At 38.9% G+C, this 25936-nt stretch overlaps 1 protein-coding gene and 1 long non-coding RNA gene across 2 annotated transcripts in view; one reads left to right on the forward strand and one right to left on the reverse strand.

Annotated features, from left to right (window-relative positions):
• Positions 1-25936, forward strand: part of PPP3CA (protein phosphatase 3 catalytic subunit alpha) — a 202269-nt gene that overhangs the window by 122710 nt on the left and 53623 nt on the right. The window contains exon 3 of the mRNA XM_075751528.1: positions 22904-23028. Coding sequence (XP_075607643.1) covers positions 22904-23028 — 125 coding nt within the window. The remainder of the gene's footprint in view (positions 1-22903; positions 23029-25936) is intronic.
• The window catches only part of LOC142601704 (uncharacterized), a 129837-nt gene that overhangs the window by 5302 nt on the left and 98599 nt on the right, over positions 1-25936 (reverse strand). The gene's annotated exons all lie outside the window — the stretch shown is intronic.

Below are 25936 nucleotides of genomic sequence, written 5' to 3' on the forward strand. Positions count from 1 at the left end.
GGAGGTGATACTGTGGTCTCTAACACATATGGAACGAAGGCTGAATTCTGGTACTGAATATTTGACTTTGCAATCTTAGTGTTCCTTTAACTCTTCTACCATGCCTACAGTTTAGTACTGTTGCTTGGGTTCATGTAGACAAGCATAGATTTTTTTATTTTAATGAGGTAAAAAAACATAATCATGAAGTTCTATACTTTCACTTCAAATGGAAGAGGAAAAGCTAATATTAAAAGATGAGGTCAATTGCATTATTTTTATTTACGCTTGTATTTTTTGGCAATATGTATCCAGTGAAGGAATAGTGCATTGTCAGCAGAAAAGGAGAGCAGCCTGGAGATCGTAGGTCACCAATATTTGGCACGGGTGACATGGCTGAGCAGGCCAGATAACTGGAGTGGGCACTCTGCAAATTGAGCACATGGGTGGCAGTGCTGGCAGCCAAACCTCTATCCCATCACTTAAGAATATCGAGTGTGCTGGGAAGAGGAGGCTGTACTGGGAGGACAGGAGACTCTGTTGGGAATGTCCATCTGTTCTCCCTGCTGATGAGGTTACATGCCTGTGATTTCTTGGCCGGACAAACTTTAGTAAATAAATAAATTAATAAGCTTATGTGACTAATAACAACAACTTGTGCCAGAAGAGGATGCTATCAATTTGGGAGTTTAAAAAATAAAAAGAAAGAAAAGAAAAAAGAAAAGAAGTCATGTCTCTCCTGTGGATCATTCAACATTTGACTTTTGCTTTTTTCCCATTAAGATCTTTTAACACTTTGGTATCTTATTCAAACCAATAATTGCATGTTTTGGATCTGCTAATGCACTTGTTCTTACAGCTACTCTTCCCATGTGGGAAATGCAGTGCTATTAACATAACCTCCTCCTGAGGATATAAACCTTGCTATTACGTGTTGGAGGACTGAATTGCAGGGAGCTGATTTGAAGGAGATATAGATTCATTTCTGCAAAAGTGTGCTGTGCTCTTTTTTTTTTTTAATTTTAGCACCACGTGTCTGTCATGAACCAGAAAGATGCAGAGTTGTCATAGCTGGAAAGATAGTCAGCTTTCTGCAACCCATGTAGTAGTATGTATGGAGTAAATTACAGTTCCGGTAGCTAATTTGGTAAGTGAGTTTGGTAAGATGGAAAATAGAGGACAAATTCCATTATAAGATTGCTTACTTTTAATTATCAGTAATTACTTTTAATTAAGAGTAGTAAGAAGATGGACACTGATGTTTCTGAAGCATTTTCATTAGTTGTATAAGGTTTTCAAAGTTATAGCATGTTTCTAGGCTCTGTCTGAAAGTTAATAAAAGCAGGTTGAAGTTATTTTCTCCTCTTGTGACTCTCAGCATCATAAGGTCGCAGAAACTTATTTTACACTAATATTAGGGAAGAAGAAATGGTTTATTTGGTACCTAAACTTTTCTTGTTGCTTATGGTGGCCTGCCTAGTCATCTTTGGAGTCATGAGGCAACATGCTGTCTTTTGTGACCTTTTGTTGAATCTTTTAGCTTTTGTTTTGGAAAGCCAGCATAGCCTACCCAGCCCTCTTTACAAGTCCATCCAGAAGTGATTTGTTGTGTGAAGACATGGGTTAAATCTTAGAAGTGAATAAGGAATTGCTGAAATTTTTTTTTTCTTTAACATATGAGAGTTTGGTTTAGCATATAATAATTTCTGTTGTGTGAATGCCTTTAACTTTTGGCATGATACTGATGATGGAGAAATGTCAGTATCTGTTGCATCTGATGACTTAATGATTTTCTTTCCTGAGGAAGTACATAAGGAAGAAGAATAAACTCTTGAAGAATAAACTCTGCTGCAGCATACCATACAGTTATTTTACTTGTATGTAAGTGCAAAGAAATGAACGCCTCCAGAAACATGTGGAGGCATTTAATTATCAGAACCATTTGTTATTATTATTTCATTTGCTGTTAAGGAAAATAGCAAGAAAAAAAAAAGCCAAAACCCTCCTGGGAAACCAAAAGCTTTTTAGATGTGTTTTGTGGTTGATGTTTCATGCTTGTTAACTCCAGGATTTGGTTTCAAAACCCTTTTAATAGAGATGCTAATGGGATTCTTCTCTATCTTACAGAATGTGTGATGATAGATTTTTGTGAGAGCACAACGTGAGCTGTAAAGGGCAACATACCGTTCATTAACACTGTCCAGATTTCCATAAAGCCGGTGTTACTGGGGTAGTATTTCATAAGATGGGAGGAACAATTCTTCTCTAGGCATCGCTCTACGTGCTTGTTTGGTACTTGCCAGTTTACTGGCATTCTGCTCTGGACCATGTGCTTAAACTTGTGTTTGTTTTTTAAGGCCAAATTACGGGTAGGAATGAAACGAAAACATACCCCTCACCAACAGTCCAGCTAGATGCCTCCCTCAGCATGGCCCTCCTCGCCTGCCGAGTGAAAGCTCACATCTGGAAACCCTTTTTCTTCTGACCTGCAGTTGCAGTGATCTGCTGTAGAGAAACCAGAAGCCATTTGCTAAGCAGATTAGCATGGACACCTGCATTAGCTTGATTGCAGAGCCTGGAGCTTCACGTGGCCTAATTTACCTTGTTTTTCTGGGAGTTCCCCTATTCCTGCAGGTCAGCTGCTGTTCATCTCTAATGTGGCTTTGATGTCCATCCATGGACTGGAGTGTCTGAGGCACAATGGCCAACAGAGATTTGGGGAGGAGGAGGTTACTTCCTATGAACTCTCCATTTAGTTGTACAGTCTCCTGGTCCCTCTTCGGTTTGTAACTGCTCATCTTGGTTAGTACACAATCCACATACTTAATCCTATGTGGTTTATGCCACTGATGATGTTAAGGTTTTACTTTATGAAAATGAAATCTTACCTTATGGGTCTTTCATTTCCTTTATTTCAAATCTATAGATGTTGTTTCTTACAGCATCTCAGGTCCTTCTAGGAGTTTGTCATCCCCAGTGTAATCAGTACTATTCCAAATAAAATAATATTGCTGGTCTAATGTTAGTTTATTATGCTACTCAGTAGATTTTATTTTAAGTTGTGGACTTCTGCTCTCTAAAAAAAAGTGGACTTAAGTGACTATAGGCTTGGATTTGGTGGATATTTTTTTTTTCCCCTTCATTTTGTTCTTTTTTGCTGTCACCCTGCCAAAGGTAAACCCTTGAGATGAAAAGGCGAGGTGAAGGATAAAGATCTAATGACATTTGTTGGAAGTTAGTTGTAAAAATAGGTTGTACTCTGGATGTCTTCCTTAATTCTTGTTCATGCCCAGGCAGTTTGAAAACAGGTTTTGTTTAGATCTTCTGATTTCTGGTTTATGTTGTTTCTTTTCAACTGGGAATGCTATAAATCCTTTTCAAATAACGTGTCTGACTATCAGATGCGTTCCCATGCCTGTAGTATTAACATCAGGCACGCCCTCTCCACACCTAATACAGCAAGAACTGTTTCCCCCCAAAGGTGCAGAGAAACAGAATTAGGTTTGAATGGAAAAATCAAATAAAGCCGAATTGAGAAGGAGGGAGAAAGAACTGACATGAGTTTCTGAGGTGAGGGTTGAGCGTATTGTATTGTAAGCTGTAAAACTACTTAATTTAGTGACTAATGTAACTGTGGCTGCTCAGCAGAGCATGGTGCCTACCCCTGCACTCTGTTGACACTGTCCTTTACAGTCCTCAAAGATGAATTTGAAGTGCTGCCAGCAGGTATTACCTTTCTTTATTGTAGAATATCCACCTAATGTTTCACAGCCGCGAAACTCTGCGTTGTGAGTACTGTGCATTGAGAAACTAAAAGGCACAACATCTTTCTAAAGAAGTATTTTTATTTTTTTTAAACAAAAAATGAAGGAGACACAGATAGTTCCTGGGAAGGAATACCACCCTACTGTAAGCCGTCAGCCGTTCTTCAGCGGGACCTGAACCTACTGGCTGTCCATTCTGGTCCTCGTTCAGCCTGGCAGCACGAGGCAGGATGACCTGGCTCTGCACCAGCGGGTGCAGTGCCATCGTCGATGCATCGCCTGTGATGCTAACTTTGCAGAAGCAGGCTGCAGTGTAAATCCAGTGAAAGCGGGGACGAGGCCTTCGTGGGGACGAGGCCTTCGTGCTGACTCTTGCACAGGACTCCTGATTCATACCCAATCAGTGTCTGAGCTTATGTAGCTCTTCTTGATAGGTAAAGCATGGAAACCAGAGGACCCCAGCAGAGTTTAAAGGCTTGGAGAGATGATTAAACTTTAATGATGTTTTGCAGCCTCATGTGCATTTGTGTTGTGAAGCTGCTATTTTCCACTTTGTTTTCCTGATGGTTTTCAATGGAAACAATGACATGCTTCTCTCTTGTTTTCTTTTCCGTTGAAATACACTTCTCTCTAATAATATGAAGAAAGCAATGAGGGAAATTTTTTTTTTTTATCTGGGATGCAAAATCTGTATATGACTCATACGGGTAGCATTAGACTGATGATTACAGAGAACGTATTTTCTGTAAAAAATGCATTGAACTAAGCGTGAAACTTGATTTTAACTTTGAATATACACTGGCTTTGTTTACTCATTCCTTTCAGAATGGCTGATTTTTTTCTGGTTTACATCATTTAAAAAATAAAGTACGGTAGTGAATTATCAGATGATGGCTATTGTCTCAGAATTCTCTTCAGGAATTTTTTTTCACATCTGCACTTCATTTATTCTTGGCCTGTCACTTAAGTATGGACCTGTTCCTGCTTTGAGACTGAGAATCGATTTGACGCAGTCCAAGTTTCGGGACAAGCAGGAGCCTTGAAAGCCGTGTTCCCTTCCTCCCCCCCACCGTAGCTCTGCTGTCTTTGTCCAGATGTATTGAAAAATAGAGTGAAACGAAGCACAAGGGAAAGAGCAAAATAGCAGTAGGAATTAAGATTGTTGTAAAGCATACATTTAGAGCAATTTTAACAGTGTGTCTGTACTTTATTTCAGAAGTGTATTGATACTTTTGCATGATTTTTTTTTTTTTCCTTAGTGTTGCTCTTTCTGTAATTTCTCACAAAGTCTGCATCTGCCACGCTGAACCCCTCACTGTCTCCATTCCTGAACAGTCAGGTCAACAGACAACTAAACTGTGTCATTAAATCAATATATTTTCCCTTCATTTGTATTTAGGCAGCCCTTTTCTTCCTGTAATGATTACCTAAGTAGCAGAAGGAAACCTTTTTGCAAATGTTATATGTGTTTCACTCAGGATACACACAACCTTGGAAGAAAAATATAGTCTGTCTTTTTTTTTTTTTTTTTTTCTCCTGAATGCAGAAAATTACCATTCTGTGTGCAGAATGATCATTCTGTGACAGAAGTTTGGGGGACAGGTAAAGTGACCTCCTCCAGCTCATAGGGTGCTCCTCTTGCACCTTGCACTTCCCTCTCTTCTCCCACCACTTAGACCATTTCTCTGCTTTGAGGAATATATCCTTCAGCAATTCTAAAATGTGAATTTTTGGTTTCTGGAGGTTTACTGAATTAAAATGCATTTTAAAAAACAAGATGCACTCTTGCATGAAATAGCTTTCGGTTTTTACAAATGCTAACAAAATGACTTCATGCTGGTTAGCAACTAAAAATCTGCATCAGCCAATAATGAATATTAGAATACCGTACATAAGAATAATGAAAAACTAAAGTGAGGCTACAGGGAATAGAAATGGCCTTTTAAGTTACCCAATAAACTCTTTTACTGTTGCAATTTACAATGGAGAAATATTTCCTGAATTCTCAGCAATCTAAAGTAGCAAAAGAGGCTGGTGCTGATTCTTCTACTAAATTTTTGATTCAGCAGAAAAGCTGAGTTTTGCAGCCTACCACTTGCTTGCACTGTCACTAATTGAGTTTTAAATGTTGCAGTCTGTTTTCTGCTGTAATAATGATTTATATCTTTCTAGTTAATGAGCCTAGATCATTAGAGCATCTGTATTCACGGGCTGCACTGAAAAGCACAGCAGTCCTGCAGTCCACTGAAAAGTTATCTTAAATCGTGGTTCTTTACCCTTTTACTCAAAAAAGGAACTTCCCAGAAATACTCTTCTTGTAGGTGGCAAATAAAAACCTGTTAGAGAGACAGTCTCAGTTTGAAAAGTATTTTGACTAGTCAGGTCCCACAAATCATTAACATGAATGATCTACAGCAAGGTGACAGGGTTAGTCCAGTTTTTAATGACTATATCTTATAATGCCTCTTCAGGGCGTGAGACTCGCTTGGTGTTTCACATCATCTTCTATGCCTGAAAGGACACCATAATTTAAAGAAAGGCAAGTAAGATAATCATACTTACTAAATTCGAGTACCAAACCCACCCAGAAAATGAGCAGCAAGTGTTTGTTTGGGTATTTTTTTTTCTCTTTTGCAAATATTTCTGGAGGTGTGTTTTTCTGAAGAGAGACAATAGTCTGTAAATGAGATCTATGTGAGTCAGTTTAAGTGGCTAAAGACTTTATTGCGAAGGAGCTGCTGAATGCTAATAATTTTCTTGGGTATAAACTGCTCACCAATTTCTTTAAATGGCAAAAATTATGTTCTTTAGTTGAGATAATTTTATATAAGATAGCTATTTGTATTCAGTTATGTACAACAAGTCAGCAAAGCAACTATCTTGAGACAAGTACAGTGAGTATTAAGAATTGCTGATCTGGTGAGAATCACACCTGATCCTCATCGTTTACCCATGCTATTGATGGCTCACTAAGAATGTGCAACTTAAACAGTTTGGTTTCAGCAGAGATATGAATACCCGTAGTAGAACTTTATTGTAACAATTTTTACAGGGGGGAAAAGAAGTGAAAACTGCTTTCTTGACTTTTGCAAGACTTGTGCCTTGTGCAGAAGCCTGTTGCGGCTTTGTTCTTTCGATTGCCTTTTTGCTGCTGTTTGTAAGCATAGATCAAGGGGGGGGGGGGCTCAGAGAAATTCCTGAGTCCGTCCTTGCTGAAGCTCCGGACTGGAAGCTGCTCCTTGCTCAGCTTGGGAGGGACGGCTCAGATTCAGATTAGAGGAGGATCTTCTCGACCCTGCCCAGATCCTGAGATCCCCTGTAGTTAACGTACTTGGTTTGTCAGTCCTTGATGGAATAGATGACAATAATGTTGTCCATGGCAAGTTTCTAATCCTCAGTCCTCCAAGAGAAATTGTCAAAACAGCTCCAGCATTTTAGATCTTTTTTATGTGGTCCAGCTTCAATGAGTCTTTTAAATAAGACTTTAATCAAAGCTGAACAGGTGTTTGAAATGAACAAAGATGACTTTTTTCATGTATTTAGTTCTTTAAATAGTCTTTTAGACTTTAATAATTCTTAAACAAAGTACTAACATCTATGAAAGGTGACACTGTCTGTTCTTCTTAGCAATAGTTGTAGAGAATAATTTAATCTTTTGTAGTCTTGATAAGATGCTATTCCAGAGAACATATACTTATCCTCCCTATCAGCATTTTCATACCTAACTGGCTTTTTGTTATATAGCTTTTGCTGGAAAAACTCAAATTACATCCACATGCATTCTTTTGAGTTGAGAATTAATATTTTTTGGATCGTATTTTAGAATTGTGTGTTGCCCAAGACTGCAAGAAAAAGGAGAAAAATGTGTTGAAAACCCATTCTTTTTGACTTGGATTTTTTCATAGCAGATTAATCAGCTGTATTTCCTGTGATGCACAGATATCCCTGTTTCTCTTGGACACCAAAAAGACAGACACACAATTACTTTCTTTTGCAGGTGATGATCTTCTGAAACCTGATTACCTTACTTGTACGTTTTCTGAAGATAAGATCCTATCTGCACTGACTCATATTTTTAGTCATGATGATGTGTCTTCCTTTTTTCATAAGAAGCTTCTATTGATTTGGCTTTTTTTTTTCTTTTGGTCACATGCTTCTAGCAGGCTATTTATGGTAGACCATTGTCAGTTGAAGGTCCTTCATGAATTTTCTCTACAAAGTTCAGTAACATAAATATTTCAATTTGAAATACATATGTAGAAGAAAATCATATAAAATTTTCAATGAAAATACAGGCTATAAAACTTTTAGAGTACATGAAAACTTTTGGGTGTAATAAATACAAGATTATGATCCAAAAGGTATTTTTTTTTTTATTACTTGGACAGATACAAGAGGCTTAAAAACAGACTGCCAAGCAATTTCTACAGTTTCAGTTAAGCACAGGCAAGCTTTAACAAACATATGAATACATTAGAATTCTATTATTTTTATGTGCTTGTAAGGTTTCTGCCTTGCAATCACTTCAAATAACCGTGCTATTGCAATCCAGAGGGAGCAGCAAGCAGCCTGAAAAGTCACTGAAGTGCAAATAGTGTGGGGTTTTTTTCTTAGCACACGTTTTTCACTTGACAGTAACAAATCCATGAGAGAACTGTTTCCCTTGAATTGCTGGACTGCTGAGAGCCAAATTTGACCAATCAGTTGTACTAACCAATGCAAGGGAGAAGGAGCAGCAGCAATCTGTGCTTCATAAAGGAATCTATAACAAGGGCATTTTGTTTCGTAAAATCAAGGCAGCATGTTCTTGGGAATAAGACCTCTTGCTTGAAAGCAAGGAATAGAATAGCCAGAAATATTCGTAAAAGAAATAATATAAATTCCATCATGAAAATATGTCTTCAATGTAGAAGATAGCAGGTCAGCTATTCTTCTCCTGTAAAGTAGCCAGTTAGTTAAGCTACCTACACATTATAGAAAATAAAGAGAACTAGACATAAATAAAGGAATGAATGAATGAAACAGTAAATAAAGGAAAGCTGAGTGGACCCACTTTTTGTAGTGAAGGTCTATTGAACTCAGACTGGAGTTGCGATTTCTTGCTGGGTGCTGGGATCCAAACTTTCTGGCTGACACCGTGTGAATGGTGGTACTATCAGCTCTCTCAGATAACAACTATGAATTTTGACTCTCTTGAAAACTTCTTTTATTCATTTATTTATTAGCAACAATGTAAAATTTAAGTATCTGGAAGTATCAGTTGACAATAAAGGCTTATTAAACCCAGGGCGGATGCAGACAAAAACACTGTTGCTCGTAAAAGCCAGTGGAGTCTTGTGTGTTGGCGGTTTTCCTTACTGGTGGCAGCAATTTTATTGCAAGAAGATTTGTAAGAAATGCTGGGTTTAGTGCATTTGCCCTGAATGTATGAGCAAGTTGAATCTTTTCATTTGGCATTTGGGGTTTGGCTTCCTTTTCTTTTTTTTTTTTTTTTTCTTCTCTTTTTTGGAAGTGCTAGTTTTTGTTTTGTTTTAATGAATGTTCAGCTTCCCCTGATGATTCGCTGTTTTAGTCAATGATTTCATTGTTCTAGTGAAGGATTACAGTCAGAGTGACTCCCATAGTTAATTGCCCTGATAAGGGCCTGTGGTTTTGGGCACTTCCTTGGGTTTTTGCTTGACGTTTGACCAGTGATTGCACAGCTTTGCTGAGCAGAACCATGTGCTGTGGAGGTCAGCTTGTCACCAGCCTGCATGGGATGGAACCTCACAGCCTGTAAGAGGTGGTGGAAATTTTGCTGTGAAATTCAGTGTTAATGAGGAGTCATAAACACCCACAGGTTAATAACACTTTAGATAGGGAGTTTCAGGTAAAAGAAATACTCTGTAGCGGTGAGCATTTCCAAGTATTTTGTTTTGCCAAATAATTTTTCACTGTAATTGTTTTTGTGGTACTTCTTTTCTACAGCTGTGAGCTGAATTCAAAGCTGCAGGAAGTACATGCTGAAGAAGTGGAGAGATGAGAAAAATAAATGTAATTGTTTCAATATCATGAAAAAGATTTTTTTTTTTTTTTTTTTTTGTGCAGGACAAAAGTAAACTATGGCTGGATTTGGGGTTAGTATTGTAATAGTTGTAGTTGGAAAGAACATTTTCTGGAATGAATTAAACTGATAATGTATTTGATCTTAGCCAAAAGTAGACAATGTTCTTTCTGAAAAATGAGTCATTCTGCAGAGAGTTAAAGAGGAAGGTTCTTCTGAAAGAGGGCTTAACTTCTTCAGTCACTGCATGAACATAGTGTCGTGTTAAAAAAACATCACCAGTACCCAACTTGCATGGAATAAAAACAGGAAAACAGTCATCTTTTAGTACCCCATTAAAGCATTATTTTTGCCGTGTGCTCTGACATGATAGCGTTATATATAATGTTTAAAGGAGTATGTGCATTGTGGTCTAAAATAATGATCACAGCTCTGGTTATCCCAGTGTGTTGTGGAAGTACAGCTGGCATTAGCCCAGTAAGGTTCTGAACAATAAGCGTTTCCTGCTAAAATACAGATTTGCCTTTTTGCATTGGAAGTAATGGTCATTTAGCAGTACTCTGCTCCTTAAATGCATAATGTCTTACAGAGCTGGAGTGTTATGCTTGTATCTAGTAGTAGTTCACACACCAGCCTCCCAAGGAGAGCAAGCACAAGGGACATTGTTTCAGAAGTGACTTCAGTTATTTAAAAAAAAAAAAAAAGTTTTTTTTCTTTTTGAAAAAAAGAATTTTTCAAATCAACATATTTGATTTTTCTGTCACCTCATTATTAAAACTAACAGATGTAAGAGACTGGACTTTCTCCCTGGTCTAGGAGGACTGTTTATACTGTCCCAATCCTGAGAAAAGAGTATGAGCTATGGCATTAATACAGACAGGTAAATCTGGAGAAAGTGTTCAATAGGTATTTCCCAGTCTTTTGAGAATAGCCAAGAAACTTTACTTGCAACCTGTATGAAATACCAATTTACTTATCAAATAGCTTTTTCTTGGCCGGTATGACTTCACAAAATGCAAATTTAGGAAGTAACTTGTTTATCTGCTTCATAGCAGTTTGGAAATCCCTGTAACAGAAGGTCTGTTACAACAGAAGACGAGGTTATGTTAACTGAGAGGAGCAGAACCAAATTTGGCCTAAGCTGCTGATTGAAGTCAGTGCCAGTAGTTGCCCAGTGAAGCTGTATATCTTCTCATCTTTGAAGTCAAGGGTTAAGTAAGCAGGAAGAAAATGGACATCACGTAGCAGTAACTTGGCCCAAGCACATTCTGGTTGGAGTATTACAGCAGCCAGCTGAGCAGTAGCATGCAAAGCCAGGCGCGTATCTTTAAAGTCATGTCGGATATAAAGTTTTATTTCACGCTGGTACAGCAGTCTTTTGGTACAGCCATACAGGTATGGCTACTCTGCCATTAGTAATGCACGCCTACAGCTGTAGTATTGTATTTTGGAAAAATCTGTATTTGAGGGGGTTTATGCAATTTATTTGTCAGAAACGTTACATGGTTTCCCATCAAAGGATGGTAATTGTTACTTATGGTGTGTGGCACCGTTGCATCCTGCTGATGGGATTTGCTCCTTTTCTGTTGAAGCTTGGAATTGCCCTCTCAGAAAACATCTGGTGTTTGAGGGAATCAGTTGCTGGTCTCATCTTGTGTATTTTCTGTTAAAAGCACACCCTTATTAATATTGTGCCTTTAAGAGGAAATTAATTGTATTTTCAGATACTTCCTTTATTATACATGCTGCATTTAAATGGAAGAAGGTTGTGTTTTACAACAAAATTTCACAAGGTCATATAAACACTGTTTCATATTTGGATTATGTACATGTCCAAGATTAAGGTGTTCCATATTCTTTGAAACCAGATAATCTGGGAATGGCTGTGGAAGAAGTAATCGCATAGCTCCCATGAGAAATTAATGAACTCTGTAACTAGATCATCTGAACTTCCTGAAAATCTTGTCCTGCGATATAAAAAGTTGACTCAGGAGTTTATTTGATACCTGTACATATAACTTTTATTAAAATTCCAAGTTTGTGAGATTAATTTTCTCATCTGGAACTGTAGCTGAGGGTCTTCTTGGGCTGTGTGTATACTGATTGCATTATTTGCATTTGTATCATCTGTTCGACTGAGGTTGATTATGATCTTACTGGCATCACGGAGACGTGATGGGATCGCTTCTATGACTGGAGTGTTGGAATGGAAAGATACAGGCTCTTTAGGAAGGACAGGCTCTTAAGGAGGGCTGGAGCACCTCTCCTGTGAAGGCAGGCTGAGAGAGTTGCAGTTGTTCAGCCTGGAGAAGAGAAGACTCTGGGGAGACCTTATTGCAGCCTTCCAGTACCTAAAGGAGGCCTACAGCAAATCTGGAGAGGGACTGTTTACAAGGGCATGGAGTGACAGGACAAGGGGTAATGGACTTAAGCTGAAGGGGGGGTAGATTTAGATTAGGTATAAGGAAGAAATTCTTCATGAGGAGGGTGGTGAGGCCCTGGAACAGGTTGTTCAGAGAAGTTGTGGATGCTGCATTCCTGGAAGTGTTCAAGGCCAGGTTGGATGGGGCTTTGGGCAATGTGGTCTAGTGGAGGGTGTCCCTGCCCGTGGCAGGGGGGTTTGGAACTAGATGATCTTTGAGGTTCCTTCCAACCCAAACCATTCCATGATTCAAGCAGCAGAGGCCTTTGTACTGCAAGTGCAAGAAATAAGGTGGTGGAGATTCTTGGATGGAGATACTGAATTCACGTACACATAATTCACATATCAAATTTAACCTAATCAAATGCCAATGAAATCCTGTTTGGCTGATTGGTAAGATAATAAGCATTTATTTGCCTCCCCTTGGAATGTTTGTTCTGTAATTATTAAAAATGTATCTGATAACTCTGTATTAGAAACCTAAAAAGATGTGATATTTGAGATTACTGTAAGACTACAGACCAGAAGAGTGCCATAAATGTCAATTCAACGTAATAGATTTTTTTTTCCGTTTTTTCACCTAATGGTGACCTTTTCTTCTTACCTCTGTTTCTGAATAGCAGTACTCTTGTTACCTCACAGAACAACTGGATGTCATGTGGTTAGTGGCTGTCTGCCAAAAGAATATTTCTTCCCTGTCCCTCCCCTCATCTGACTTTGTTTTGGGGTTTTTTCCCTCCTCAGCCATTGGGAAAACAATTCTCAGTACAGTGGGAGAGACTGGTTAGTTTGCTTGAGGAGCGTGGTGCAGGAGCTAGCCCCAATCTACTTGGGTGCCACCCCTAATGCTACCCAGAGTCCTGTCTAAATCGAGTGCGCTCCCTATATGCCTAATAGCAAGGTTATACAAAGAAACATAATTAAGGCTATTCTGTTAATCAGTGTGATGACTTTGTGTTCATTTTCATAATTGTCATTAAGTAGTAGCATTTTTTTCTGGAACTAGATGATCTTCCAACCCAAACCATTCTATGATTCTATGATTCATGTTGATTTAGGATCAGCATATGGATTGAACTACCTACTCAAGATCATGTTTAGCTATATGTTTTGAGCAAGAGATTAATGTGGTCAGCTCCTCCTTGCACAATTTCACTTGCATGTCTGAAATCCTTTTTCCCTAGTCATGCTACCAATAACCATCATCTCTAGCAGCATAGTTGGACTTCCTAACCCTCCCACAGTAAACCTTGTAATAAGCCAGGCTCCCCTAGCTAATTGTCATATGAGCTTTTACCAGGACATAAGTTACTATGGAGAGCTTTCTCTTACAAGCACTTTTCTTAAATTTATATAAGACTTTGGTTATGGAATTTATATTCTATGATTTTTAAAAAGTCATCTTGTGTGGCTTGAGCTAGAATTGGGAAACTTGCATGTTATTTGCTTTCCTTAACCCTATACCTATATACTAGCACATGAACACCTGTAGTACAGAAAGGTTAGATTAAAATAATAGCTGGAGCCCATTAAAGACATGGGTGCCAAAGCTGAGGTTAAAGCTCAGTAGGTCTTCGCTGCTGGTTCTTTTCACTTACGGCTCTGAATATAGACCATTAAGCCCAAATGCTGAACTTCACAGAGTTTCTTTTGAAGCTAATTGTGCTGGCTCCTTCCTCTCAGGGTGCATGCAAGTATCCATGCCGATACTGCCAGTTGCTTATTAAGAGCCCAGGAATTTGAGAAATAGTATTTTTATTTCCCTTAACATCCGTTTCTGGGAAATAGAGTGCTATAGATCCAAAGGTAATGAACAAATGCATTTGTTTGTGTTGAGCAAATGTTTGTTTTCCACTGATAAGACAAATCGTTGTGCTGAAGGAAGGAGGATGCTTTTTGTCATAGAGTAATGCTTCTGATTCTTAATAAAACACCGAGCAGGGGTGGGATGGAGCATAAAGCAGGTCTGTGATGGCACAGAATGAGGAAACTGTGACAACAAATGTTATCCTCAGGTGAAAATGGAAAATATAATTACAAGCCAACATGAATGTCCAGTTTTTGTGGTTAGGTTTTTAGATGCTAGGCATTCATATGCTGAAGCTTGACATGCTAATACTGCTACCCATAAAATCTTGTAAATCTTTGGGTGTTTGGAAGGTAATTGGATTGCAGTCTGTTAGGGTAATGCTGCTCTAAAATTCTACAGTAAGAAGAGCAAACAAGGATACTATCCATCAAGCCCTTGTAAATACTGAACGCTTCTTTGGGCTTTGTATAACTATCGCTATATCCATATAATACCAGTGCCTTTATTTCAGCTTTATTGGGGTTGGGATTTGTGCTGCTGATAGAAATACTAACTGTAAAGAAACCTGATCCTAAGAGTTGAATTAAATCATAATCAACAACAACCCACCCACCCCCCCAAAAAAAAACCCCAAACGAACAAACAAAAAAACCCAAACCAAAACAAACCAAACCCCACCACATTAAATTGTGAAGGACTGGCTACAAACTACTTCTAATGGCAAATTGTTGACTCTGGAAAAATACTGTATAGCAAAAAACTAATGGAGGCCTCTTCAACAAGGTTAGTGAGAAAGGTGTGACACTGAGTAATTCTAATAACGAACCTGTGTGTTATAGATGGACAATATTACGGTCCAATCTATGCAAATAAAAGCTATTCCCAGAATAAAACACAGCATTGAATTTTACGCTTCTTTTGTCTATGGAGTTGAGCGTATTTGAGCTTCTCCTCTTCAAAAGCTCTTTTCCCATTTTGGCTTGTCTCACCTTCCTTAAATTTCATTTGGAGCATTGTGTGTAAAGTCAGGTTGTGCCTGCTTCTTGTGCGGGACCTTCCTTCCTCATTGAAAGGACTCTCCTGGTGCCTTGAATTGGATGGAGCAATATGAGGATGTGTTGCTCGCTCTCTGGCTATACCTGCCCTCCCACTGACTGAACTGGTGACCTTATAAATTATTAAACTTCCCCAGGCCTTTGGGTTTTTACATCTGTAAAACTGAGGATAAGATAATTTCCCTATTGCTATAAATAACCTTGATCTAAGGATATGAGCTGGAAATCCTGACCCATACACCTATGAAGCACTTCCCTGACAAGTAGTCTTTCTGATGGGGTTATTTGTGGAATAAGCATTGCTCCCTGATACTGAGAGTGCATTCACAGGAGATAATGACGGCACATTTGCTTTTCCATTTGCTACGGAGAATGCTATGGGGCATTGCTGACCTTGGAGGGTGGCAGGGCAAGAGGCAGTTGTTTCTTTGATGTGTATGAGAGTGAATGCTGTTTTACTGCCATTCCATTTTGTTTCTCTCCCCATGACCTGATTCAGCATCTTCTGGTATATGTGATGAGAGCACCTTTCCCTGTTGATCTTGGAAAACTTCTGTAAAATTTTCACTAGATCACCGTCCCCTTTCTACTACAACTCTGCTACGTTGCTTTGACCTGGAATTGAAAGTTTTCATTTGGGACTTCACTGCTGTGATGTACAGGGTTTTTACTTCGTTTTGAGACACTGCAAATAATTTTGTGATACAAAAAGTAATTTTCTGGAGCTATTTTTAAAAACTTTGCGCTGAAGATATTTTTGTGCTTGAAGATATTTTTTGTAGCCATCTTGAAGGGCTTTCTGCCGCATCATTTAGGGTTGGTTTTTTTTGCTTCCTCCTTCACCAGAGAATATTAATGACTGTTGTCCTGAATGTCTTTTCTGATGTGATGTTTTCCCTTCCCCACTCTTTTTCACTCTACCTCTTCAAATCAACTGTCATTAATTTGTTCTAGCCTTCAGGGGCTCGTGGGAGAAAACTTGTAACTCCCATTACGAGGAGCGCGCGTGGGTTGATCTTTACAGACACTAGCATTTCAAGTGTTGGCAGAGCAGAACACAGTAGAGCGTCCTCATGTGTTGCACAGAAAACAGCTTTTCCCAAGATGATGCTTCTTTTTTTCTTCCCCCCCCCTTTTTTTTTTCCCCTCTGTCAGTACAAAGAAGGAAGGTCAAGTGTGGCATCGATGGTCCATTTGTGGTTTCCTTTGCTGTACCTGTGTGGGTAATGGTTTCTGGCTTTATCTTTGGTGAAGCAGGCTCTTACAAAAATATGTAATTGCATTTTTTTGTTAAGCCAATTCACTCTGGTAGTATAAACTCATCAATTTGCATGCAGTGATTGAAGGGAAAAGATAGATGAAAGCCTATTATAATCATGTTAGATAACCAGATATGAATATGAATGAGATCATGCTTCTTTTGGAAATACAGAGCTGTGTTTTTCAATACACTTAGTATAACAAACATTCATATGAAAGCCCATTATGTTGAGTCTAGTAGATGTTTTCTTAGGATAATAAGTTACCTTGTGAGCTGTCTAAATGATTCTGACTTCGAGTAAGTAATGAAGCCTATAAGTTCTTTAAACATCTCTGTTATAAACAGAAACAGAATTCCATGACTATAAAACAATGTATGTAACTTAACCACTGGGTTTGTGTCTGGAGTAGTGCTTTAGTGAACAGCTACAAATAACACTTGGAGTTTCTTCTTTTATTTTGTGCTTATCCTTCCTCCTTGTTCTCCAAAAAAGTAAGGAAGAAAATTGCGATTAAAAAAAAAAAAAGTAAAAAAAAATGCATGGAAAAAAACCTGTAGTGTTTCGAACATTTCATACCACTGTGGCAATATATAATGTTCCTCAGAAACACATACACTGGAAACAAAACTCATTCAAGCTCAAAGATTGTGTAATCAAAGACACGTGACTCTTATATGTGACTTTGTTGTTAAATCTTGGGGAAAATGAGAGCCTTCTGGTTAATAGTTGAGCCCTTTAGGAGCAATGCAGTGGTTTTCCTTGAAGTACCTGAGAATTTCATCCACATAGCTCTTGCAGGTGTTTTCCCTTATATTTATCAGTTAGCTAAGGAAGCCCAGTCTTTGACTGCTCACCTACAGAAGCTTCTCTAGTTGGTTTTGCTTTGCCTTTGTGTGTCCACTGTTGCTTGTAAATACTCCTTCCTCACTTGGTGTCTTCATTCAGCCCTTGGTAACTTTTCATTGCTCCAGACTACTCCCCTGGAGAAATGGTTGGGACATACTTCTCACTGGGGTATGCAGCCTCTTTACCGTCTTATCCTGTAGACGTGGACAATTGAGCATCCGCGAGTGAGCTGAGACATGTGACGGTTTACATGGTGCGCTCGCCCCTATGTCAGTAAGGCTTTGTAAGTACCTTCCAAGTGTCCTTGGAAAACAGTAGACTCGTAGAAGCGTGTGCTAACTAGTTGAATGGTAAGCAGCTAAACGCTTCCTAAACCTTGTACAAAGCAAACACCTTTGCAGAACGCAGACTGCAAATCCAGTGTAACTCAATAGGGTGTGTTTCTCCCTTAGGTTTTGCAGAATTGCATGCTACTTTGCTGATGCACAATCTCTGGGAGCTCAGTGCAAACATCCCTAGCTCGGTGAACATAAAGAACAAGTTGTTGAGCGATGGATAATATTCCCTACGCGGTGTTAGCTTCTTCTTTAAAAGGTGTCTTTGCTTCATTATTGTTAATTGCCATACATGTATGAGTTTGCAGATGTTGTTTCTGAAGCTGATGGCGGAGTGTTGCATATCTGCTCCTAATCCCTGATGACATTTGAAGATGGGAATATAATCTTGTGATACATGGAATGTAAATTCACTGGAAACATTAATGGTATTTTAGTATCAGACTATAACGTTACACCAGTTAAATATATACGTGACAAATGAGAAAATAAGTGCAGCATATCCAAACTGTTGGAGATGGAAAAAAAATTTAATTGACAATTTACAGTGTTTAATATAAAATTTTTTTCTTGATATCCATTTGGAGTTGGAAACCACACAGAATAATCTCTGGACTGTTTGTACATAGTGAAGAGCATTTAGTTGTCTGAAGGAAGGTATCTGAAGAGCATTTTCAGACTTTTTATTTGTGCCAATAATCGTTGCAATCTAAATCACTACTCTACCACTTTGTCTTCTATAAATAAGCTGGCAATACCACTGCAAAGTTTTGGACTTCCTTCACTGCTAGTACAACTTGAACGTAATTATTCCTGTTGATGTTGCTTGTTACTTTGACATAAATCAGAGGGAGACCTGCTCAGTGAAGCCATCAGAAACATAATTTAATTTGTATTAGGATGACAGTTTCTAAAACCAAACAAATGAAAAAACCCTTCTTCATTCTCTCCCCTGTGTCTAATTTCTACTTTTATAATAAAATGGTATTTTTTAGTGTTACATTGGGAAAGGTCTGGTGCTATAGTGTAAGATGGTGTAGTGGATCAAAGGACCCATCATAACAAGTAGGAAAAGCTGCTCAGAAACATGATTTCTCAGTAATCGCATGGGCAGTCCTGTGAACTTGAATCTTTTGGAGGGGCTCATGTCTCCCCTGAAAACATCCTTAACAGAGATAAATTTCTAAGTAGTCCACAAACAACGAGTGTTTCTTAAACCTTCTGATTGCACAAATGAATTCAGTAGGAGAACAGTTTAAAACATCTTTTTTAAAAAAAAAATCTCTTTACGTAGCATGTCATGCAGTTCTGGAGCTTGCTGCCAAGGGAGGTTAGGTAGGTAGGCGCTACCAACAGGTCCAGACAGACAAATTCACAGACAACAGGTTTGGTGCCTGAACTGATCCCTGGAAGTGGTAAGTCAGTGGAAACGCTGTTTTGTTGTTGCCCAGCTGGCAATTTAAGGATACAAAAAAGTTGAAAAGCACTGGACAAATTAAGCAGTCTTTTTTTAGGGGAAAAAGTATGCGGTCAGATTATTTAGTTATCATAAATTAATGAGTGTAAAAACGCCATGACTTGATGACACTTTTGGGAAACCAGTGATATAGGAAAATGTGTACATTTCTAACAGAAGACATAGCACCCGGTATTTCTCCTTTTGATAAATTTGTTTTGTATGAACACAGCTGCTTTTAATGTTAATCCCACGCACATACAGTGTTTTACGTTCCCTACGTTCATACTTTAAATCCATAAGTACGTTGATCCTGGAGATCTTCATTAAGAATTGAATTTCCTGCTTCACGGTGCTGGTTTTTATTTTGTTGTTATTTGGTGGAACAATGTTCATATCTCATTGAATGTGTTGTTTGATAGCAAGTGCTCCAATACCAAAAGAGGGTCTGCACAAGTCTAAAAAAAGATATTTTTTGGCAAAATTAAAAGGAACAAGGGATCCAGTGGTAATGCTTGTGCAGGAGTAAACACGAACATATAATAATTAGTGTGGTTTCAAAATTTTTTTCTGTAATGTGAAAGGAGGAAGGTAGTTCTTAGAGCTTTGTAGAGGTGGTGTGGAAGGGATGTGGAACTTCTGCTGTGGTCTCTTGGTGGGACACTGCTGCGAGGCTCTTTGTTAGCGACGGGAAGCTGCAAGTGAAGGATGTGGCAGTGTTATTGGCTGATGGATGTTTCCGCCTTTATGAATGGAAATCTAATGCTGGATCTCTTCTGCCCCGACCTAATGAAAGATAAAGCATTGATCTGCCTGCCTGGGAAATCTTCCAGTTTTGAGATTTGTAAGAGTTGGAAAAGAAAGGTGGCAGAACTATAGCTTTAGAAGCAGTTGCTTTCAAACTACAAATGGAGTGTAGTACTGTATGCACACAAAATTGCACTTTAATTTATTTGTAAACAAGACCATCCATCAGAATATGAGTACGCAGGCTTTTCATTGTAAGGGTGTTTCAGGTCAAACATGCAAACCTGGAAAGTGTAAGATACTTAAGCTGTTCCATGCTATTCCAGGCAAAACACTAATTGGATTAACCGTATGTAACATTGTGGTCTTTCAGTAGGAATTCTGGGATCTGACTATAATAAATTAAATCTCAATGTTAACTCTTAATTTTGAGTGTCTTCTCTTCCCCCCACTGCTTTTACCTCCTGATTTTAAGCTTCTCTTTTGCAACTCCTTTAGTTGCTTAGCAAGGTTGGGTTGGAGGGCTTTGTTTTTTTCTTTCCTGGATACGTCTCTGTATCTGTTGTCAAGTGTGAAAAGGGTAGGTTGCTGTGTACAAAATGCCTGTACTATCCATCAAGCATCGATTCTCAAGTCCAATTCAGAATTTTGCAAGTTGTGGGATCTCAGGGCTCTGCACTTTTTATTTCTGTCCTCTTCACTGTTTTGCTCTCTGTTTTTCTGACTTGTGACAAATTCATGAACATACAGCTACTTGGAGAAAGCTGTCTAACCTTCTTGGTTTCTCTGTAGAGGCCTCAATGTATTTATCTGTTCACACATGTCTGCATTTAAAAAAATAAAAAAAACCAAACCAACAAAAAAAAACACCCCAAAAATCTTGTTTCTTTGTGCTTTAGTGAAAGAGCAAAAGTTAACTCCATTTAAAATCTTTCAGTCTTGTTCAACTTCAGGTTTTTGCAGTTGGAGCAAATGGGGGCGGGCGATAATTGGTAGAGCTGTACAGTTACATAACTAAAAGCTTTTCTGCTGGAAGTTAGGAGAGCAGATTGCTTGGCCATCAATATGCGACACGTGTTCTTAATCTTCCCACAGTGTCCATGCAGAGGAGTACAGTCAAGCAGTGTGTATTGGTTTGGTAGATTAATGTGTTCAAATAAAAATGCTCTCCAAAAATTTCCTTTGGGCTACAAATTTTTTTAGAGAAATAGAGGTGGTGTTATACCACTTGAGGATTTAAATAGTATTTATTTTGCATAATTAATGGCAGATATTATTCTTAGGTAGAAATTAGAACTATTGATGGCTTTCAGCATGAAAGTTGTCATCTAAAACTCTTGGGGGGGAATCAACTAGAAAAAAGAGATTATACGATGTAACACAATGGTGATAAGAGTACTATATGCTGTTTTATGTGGAACTATCACAGAAGAATGCTCAGCTAGCCAACACTCATGAATTATGTCACCAATTTCACATAAATATTCATGAAAGCAGTGACTGAGACACCAGTGGATTTTTCTGTACCTGAGGGGAAGTTGGTTGGTTGGTTTTGGTTTGAGTGGGGATTTTTTGCTTTTTGGGTTTTGTTTTTAGTTTTTGGATGGAATGGCAATATTATGATGATCCTATTGTTAGTGTATACATTCAGAGAAGAGTGATGCAAGTAAAAAAGGTAATGTGACACTGGACTGAGTTGAAAGAACAATGTACAAATACTGTTTGCACTGCAAGTCTGTTGGATTTGGTGCTCCAGCTGTTGTTCTATATAGTCCTTTTGTATCTATGTGGAAATGTGACTTCAGCTTCTCCATGGCATGCGATAAACCTGAGGTTTGTTTATCTGTGATGGAACAAGACCTCTGTATCAACTTCCAGATAAAAGCTCAAATGAGAGCACTGCTTGAATACAAAAGCTTGAACTGTTACATCAGAGCGCATCTGAAGTCTACTGAATTTTGTGTTAGCAGTAAATAAGAAGCTGTGCTGCTGTTGCAAGATAAGGTCTATCTTGGACCCTTAGTTTATTCAGTTTCTTCAAAATTACCCTCTCCATTTGCAAATCAGATTTTGTGGGGGGGGTTTTGGGGGGTGTTTTTGGTGGGGTTTTTTTTCTTTGAGTCATTGAAGGGAAAACCGGTCTAAACTGACCTCAATAACAGTCAAGGCTGTTAACATTTTTCTTAGTTAAGGATCATTGCCAGAAAAGGTCTGGGCTTGGCCCTAAACTGGATATAGGGGTTTTCTTTCTCCCCTTCCTTGTGTAGAGGAAATGAAGGAAAAACAAAGCAGATTTGGACACAGCACTGTTAGTTAAGCTTCCATGGGGACCTCCAAAGGCATTGCCTGCCTTCCTGCAGATGCTTAAAATCACCCACCGTGGAGTCTGCAATTTCAAAAGATAGCCGAGCCATCTTTTAACCCTAAAGCACAAAAAGAGGCATCCCTACTTAGCCCCGGCTGCGCATCACTTGTGCTCTGTCTGTCGTGTTTATCGGGAGCTGGTCTTTCTAGAGAAGCCGCTTGTTAGGTTGACTTCATTGCAGCAAAGTGAAACAAATCGTAATTATACAAGGTTAAATAAAATGGTAGAGGTTAAAGCATAAAAAAATCAGTGATCTCTCATGCAAGACATGCTTTAGGAAAGCAAGCAGGCCATTTTTCTGCACAGAAACCAAAAGTCAGAAATTTGTCAGTTTAACCCGTGGCATCCACAGGACAGGCACGCTCTGCATTTTATGGAAAGCCTATTGGTCTTTATTTGGGTTTAAGACTAGAAGAAATAGAGGAGCTTCTCTTGTCGAAAGAAAGAGTAACCTTGCTTAAACATGTTCTCTTTTCAGGACTGATTTGGTTTGTCTTATAGTATTGCCAGTACCGTGTGCTCTGCTGGGCAGTAGGAGGAATGGACAGATACCTATGAAAATAATTACAGGTCAAATTTTCCTGATGGATCTTCTTTAATTAGTTGGTAGCCTTTTGCACACATACATGAATGCACGTCATAGAAAAACAGCTTCTGCTGAGCAGCTGCCAGCTCTCGCTGGTCATTTAACTAGAGGATGATGCACAAAACTGTCACAACACGTTTCTTATGAGAGAGAGTGACTTCAGAATGCGTGTGCCTAAGATGGTCTTGACATGGTGAATCTGAATATTACTCTTTTTTTCTTTTTTCTTCTAGTTTGTGGAGACATCCATGGTCAGTTCTTTGACTTGATGAAACTGTTTGAAGTGGGAGGTTCTCCTGCCAACACGCGGTATCTCTTCCTGGGGGACTACGTGGACAGAGGGTACTTCAGCATTGAAGTAAGTTTCTTATTTCTGTTTTTGGCTGCAAAACTGCTTGCAGCCTACTGTGTATATCTAGCATCGTAATTTAACTAGCTCAGGAATACTGAAGCTCTTTGCAGATACCACTTGTGAGCAGAAGAATGTCACTATTGAGGTTTTCAGAAAGGTGGTTTGGTATCCAGCCAAATCCAAATATGTGTGCTGGAAAGCTGACGGAGAACGGACCTTGGTGCTAACTAGTGGCCATCCAAATATAGCACAGAAGGCAGTCTGCTCTGCAGCTTGTGCAAGCTAAATCAGATGAATAGACATGAGCTATTAGAAAAGAGACATAACAGAAAAACTAAATAAGAACCTCATCATTTCGTTTGACGTTTAGGTTTATTTGATCTGAGTCTCCTGGATGCAAAATCTTATGAAAATGGAAGGACTAGATAGGGGGCAAATGGGACAAAAAAAGCCATCAGATAACATGCTGTGCTGGAGAGAATGAATGAGTTCAGTTTAGATATAGCATGCAGGACTGCACGATCTCTGGCTTTTGATGTAGCACTTGAATCCACAGAGAAGTAGTGATGCATGTGTGCCCTGTTGAAGATGCTGACACCTGGTGCAGACTCAAGTATCAGGTCGTAGAATGTGAAGGTCAAATGACAGCGTCTTTAGCTGGCTTGTGAAGGAAATGGTGTCCTCTCCAACCTGCCCACCTTTGACTAGAAGCAAGTCAAATACCAAGCACGAATCCTTTGTTCCAGTTCTCATGAAAAAAACCTGGATTTTTTTTCTGCTGTTCTGTGTGGCTGCTTGGTTTTGCAAACTGACAGATGAGGTGCACAATTATCAAATAAAACCTAATCTGGATTTGTTCATCCAGGTCATTGTTGATCTGGTCACTGAATGGTCAGTCAGAAACCCTTGCAGCAGCTTTTGAGCTACAGCTTGACTCCTTTCTCTGAAAAGTTCAGACTTTATCTCCCTCTGAGTCAAGGGAGAATACCCATTATCTGTTAAAAGCAATATAGGTCCTCTGATACATGCCTGCGTGTCTGTGACTGGGTAAGATGGCAGCACGTAAGAACATATATATTGCTGTTTCATTCCACATACCGTATCTTAATACACTGTTGTCATATTGATATAAAAATATGTAATCCCAAGCAGCTGAGTTATAATATGTTTGTAAAATGGATCAGTGCATTATCTTGCCAGTGTTATATTTATAGTATGAAGAGAAGTTTCTTAAAAATAAGATGCAGTGAAACTACTTTTGCTTTATTAGTTCATTTTAAACCTTAATTTAAAATGTTAACAGAATCCCTTGGCACATTTTACAAATAGAAATATGCTGTTCCAAATGCAAGTGCTCTAAAAACTAAAGAATTGCAAGGTTCTTTCACCCACCTGCCAAAAATCAGTATAGGCAGGATTTTGTCTCATACTGAAGTCAGCACTTCGATTATGATTTTTTTTTTTTTTTGAGTCACATGTGCCTACTTCTTCCCTTCTCTGATCCATGGTGAGCTGTAAGCTATATCATCACTGTGGATTACCACACTGGATTGCTTGGGGAAGGTTGGGAGTGTGAGGGGTGGCTTCACAGACTTAAACTGTTGTGCAGGTCAGTCTTGAACTACCATTCAGTTGTGATAACCTAGTTCGTATCTCCTGTAGACTTCGACCGAGCCAAGTTGTATCTGGAAGAGGATAGTTTTGTCTTCATTTCTACATATTTTTTTAATATAAGAAACAGAACAAATGGATTTGCTTCAGCTTTCAAGTGCTGGTCTGACAGTTTGCCAAAATCTACTCCAGGGCTATTGCTGATTAAAGACAATAGCAAGCCATATAACACAAAGCAAAATAGCTTATGGGTGGGTAATAATCCCCTTAAGATTCCTGATTTAGCACATATGTATTTAGCAAATTATATTCTGAATTTAGTTTTTCCATTCTGGAACACAACTTTTTCACCGGAAGCAGTACTGGCTTCTGCCAGCACTAAGTAAGTATCTGAGCTGTTGCTTATATTCCTGTTTGTATGTAAGGCTCTCAAATCACCACTTCTTTGGTCACATAACTGATTCTCCCCACCTGTCACCTTGATTAAAGAATGCCTTTGAAAGGAAAGGCAGTTTTCCGTTTCGTACGTGTACTTGGACGTAGAGCTATGTATTCAGGCATGAACTCGGCACAATAAGTAGTGACAAGGAAAGAAAAATGGTGAAGAATACAACTTGGCATGTTGGGGGTGGGGGGTGCTTTTGGTGGAGAGGGGGCCCTGAGCATATTTAGCAGGCACCAGCTCTTGCCAGTACTTTGTGTTGGAGAAGTCGTGGTGGTAAACAGTCCTAGCCTGATCTCAATGTGTATTTCTACCACGTCAGTCACACATTGATCTTTATTCCATCGATCTGTTGGCTCCTCTTCCTGCTATGTAGACACGAGACTACTGCAGTTCTGGGGTAATTCCAAAAGAATTGAGTAGCTGGCCCAAGGTACTAATTACAAGTAGTATAAGCTTTAAAAAAATCCCTTGGATTGCCGTGTGATATCTGGCGTAAAAGTGACACCATTGAGCCTAGACCTAGCTGAGTTCTGGTAGTGGGCGAGATAATCCTTGTCTGTGGGCTGCAAAGCATTTGGGATTCTTCTGGATGAAAGGTACTATATAATGTAAGCTATTATCATTAAGAACAGAGGAAGAAATTGCATAAGGTAGGTGGAAGGCATTTGATAATGCGGAGGGAAAGAGAGGAAGGTATTTGTATAAGGCAGTCAGCAGAAATGACAGTCCTTGCCCCATGGAGCTTTTGATCTAGGGATTCAATCCTTGGCATGTGTGCTCCATTTTTACTAGATGTAGCTCCACTGTTTGAAGGGGGTGTTTCATGTCTTTGAAATTAATTCTGAGCAAGGTGTTGCA

The sequence above is a fragment of the Balearica regulorum genome, chromosome 4, assembly GCF_011004875.1.
Source record: "Balearica regulorum gibbericeps isolate bBalReg1 chromosome 4, bBalReg1.pri, whole genome shotgun sequence".
Lineage (NCBI taxonomy): Eukaryota > Metazoa > Chordata > Aves > Gruiformes > Gruidae > Balearica > Balearica regulorum.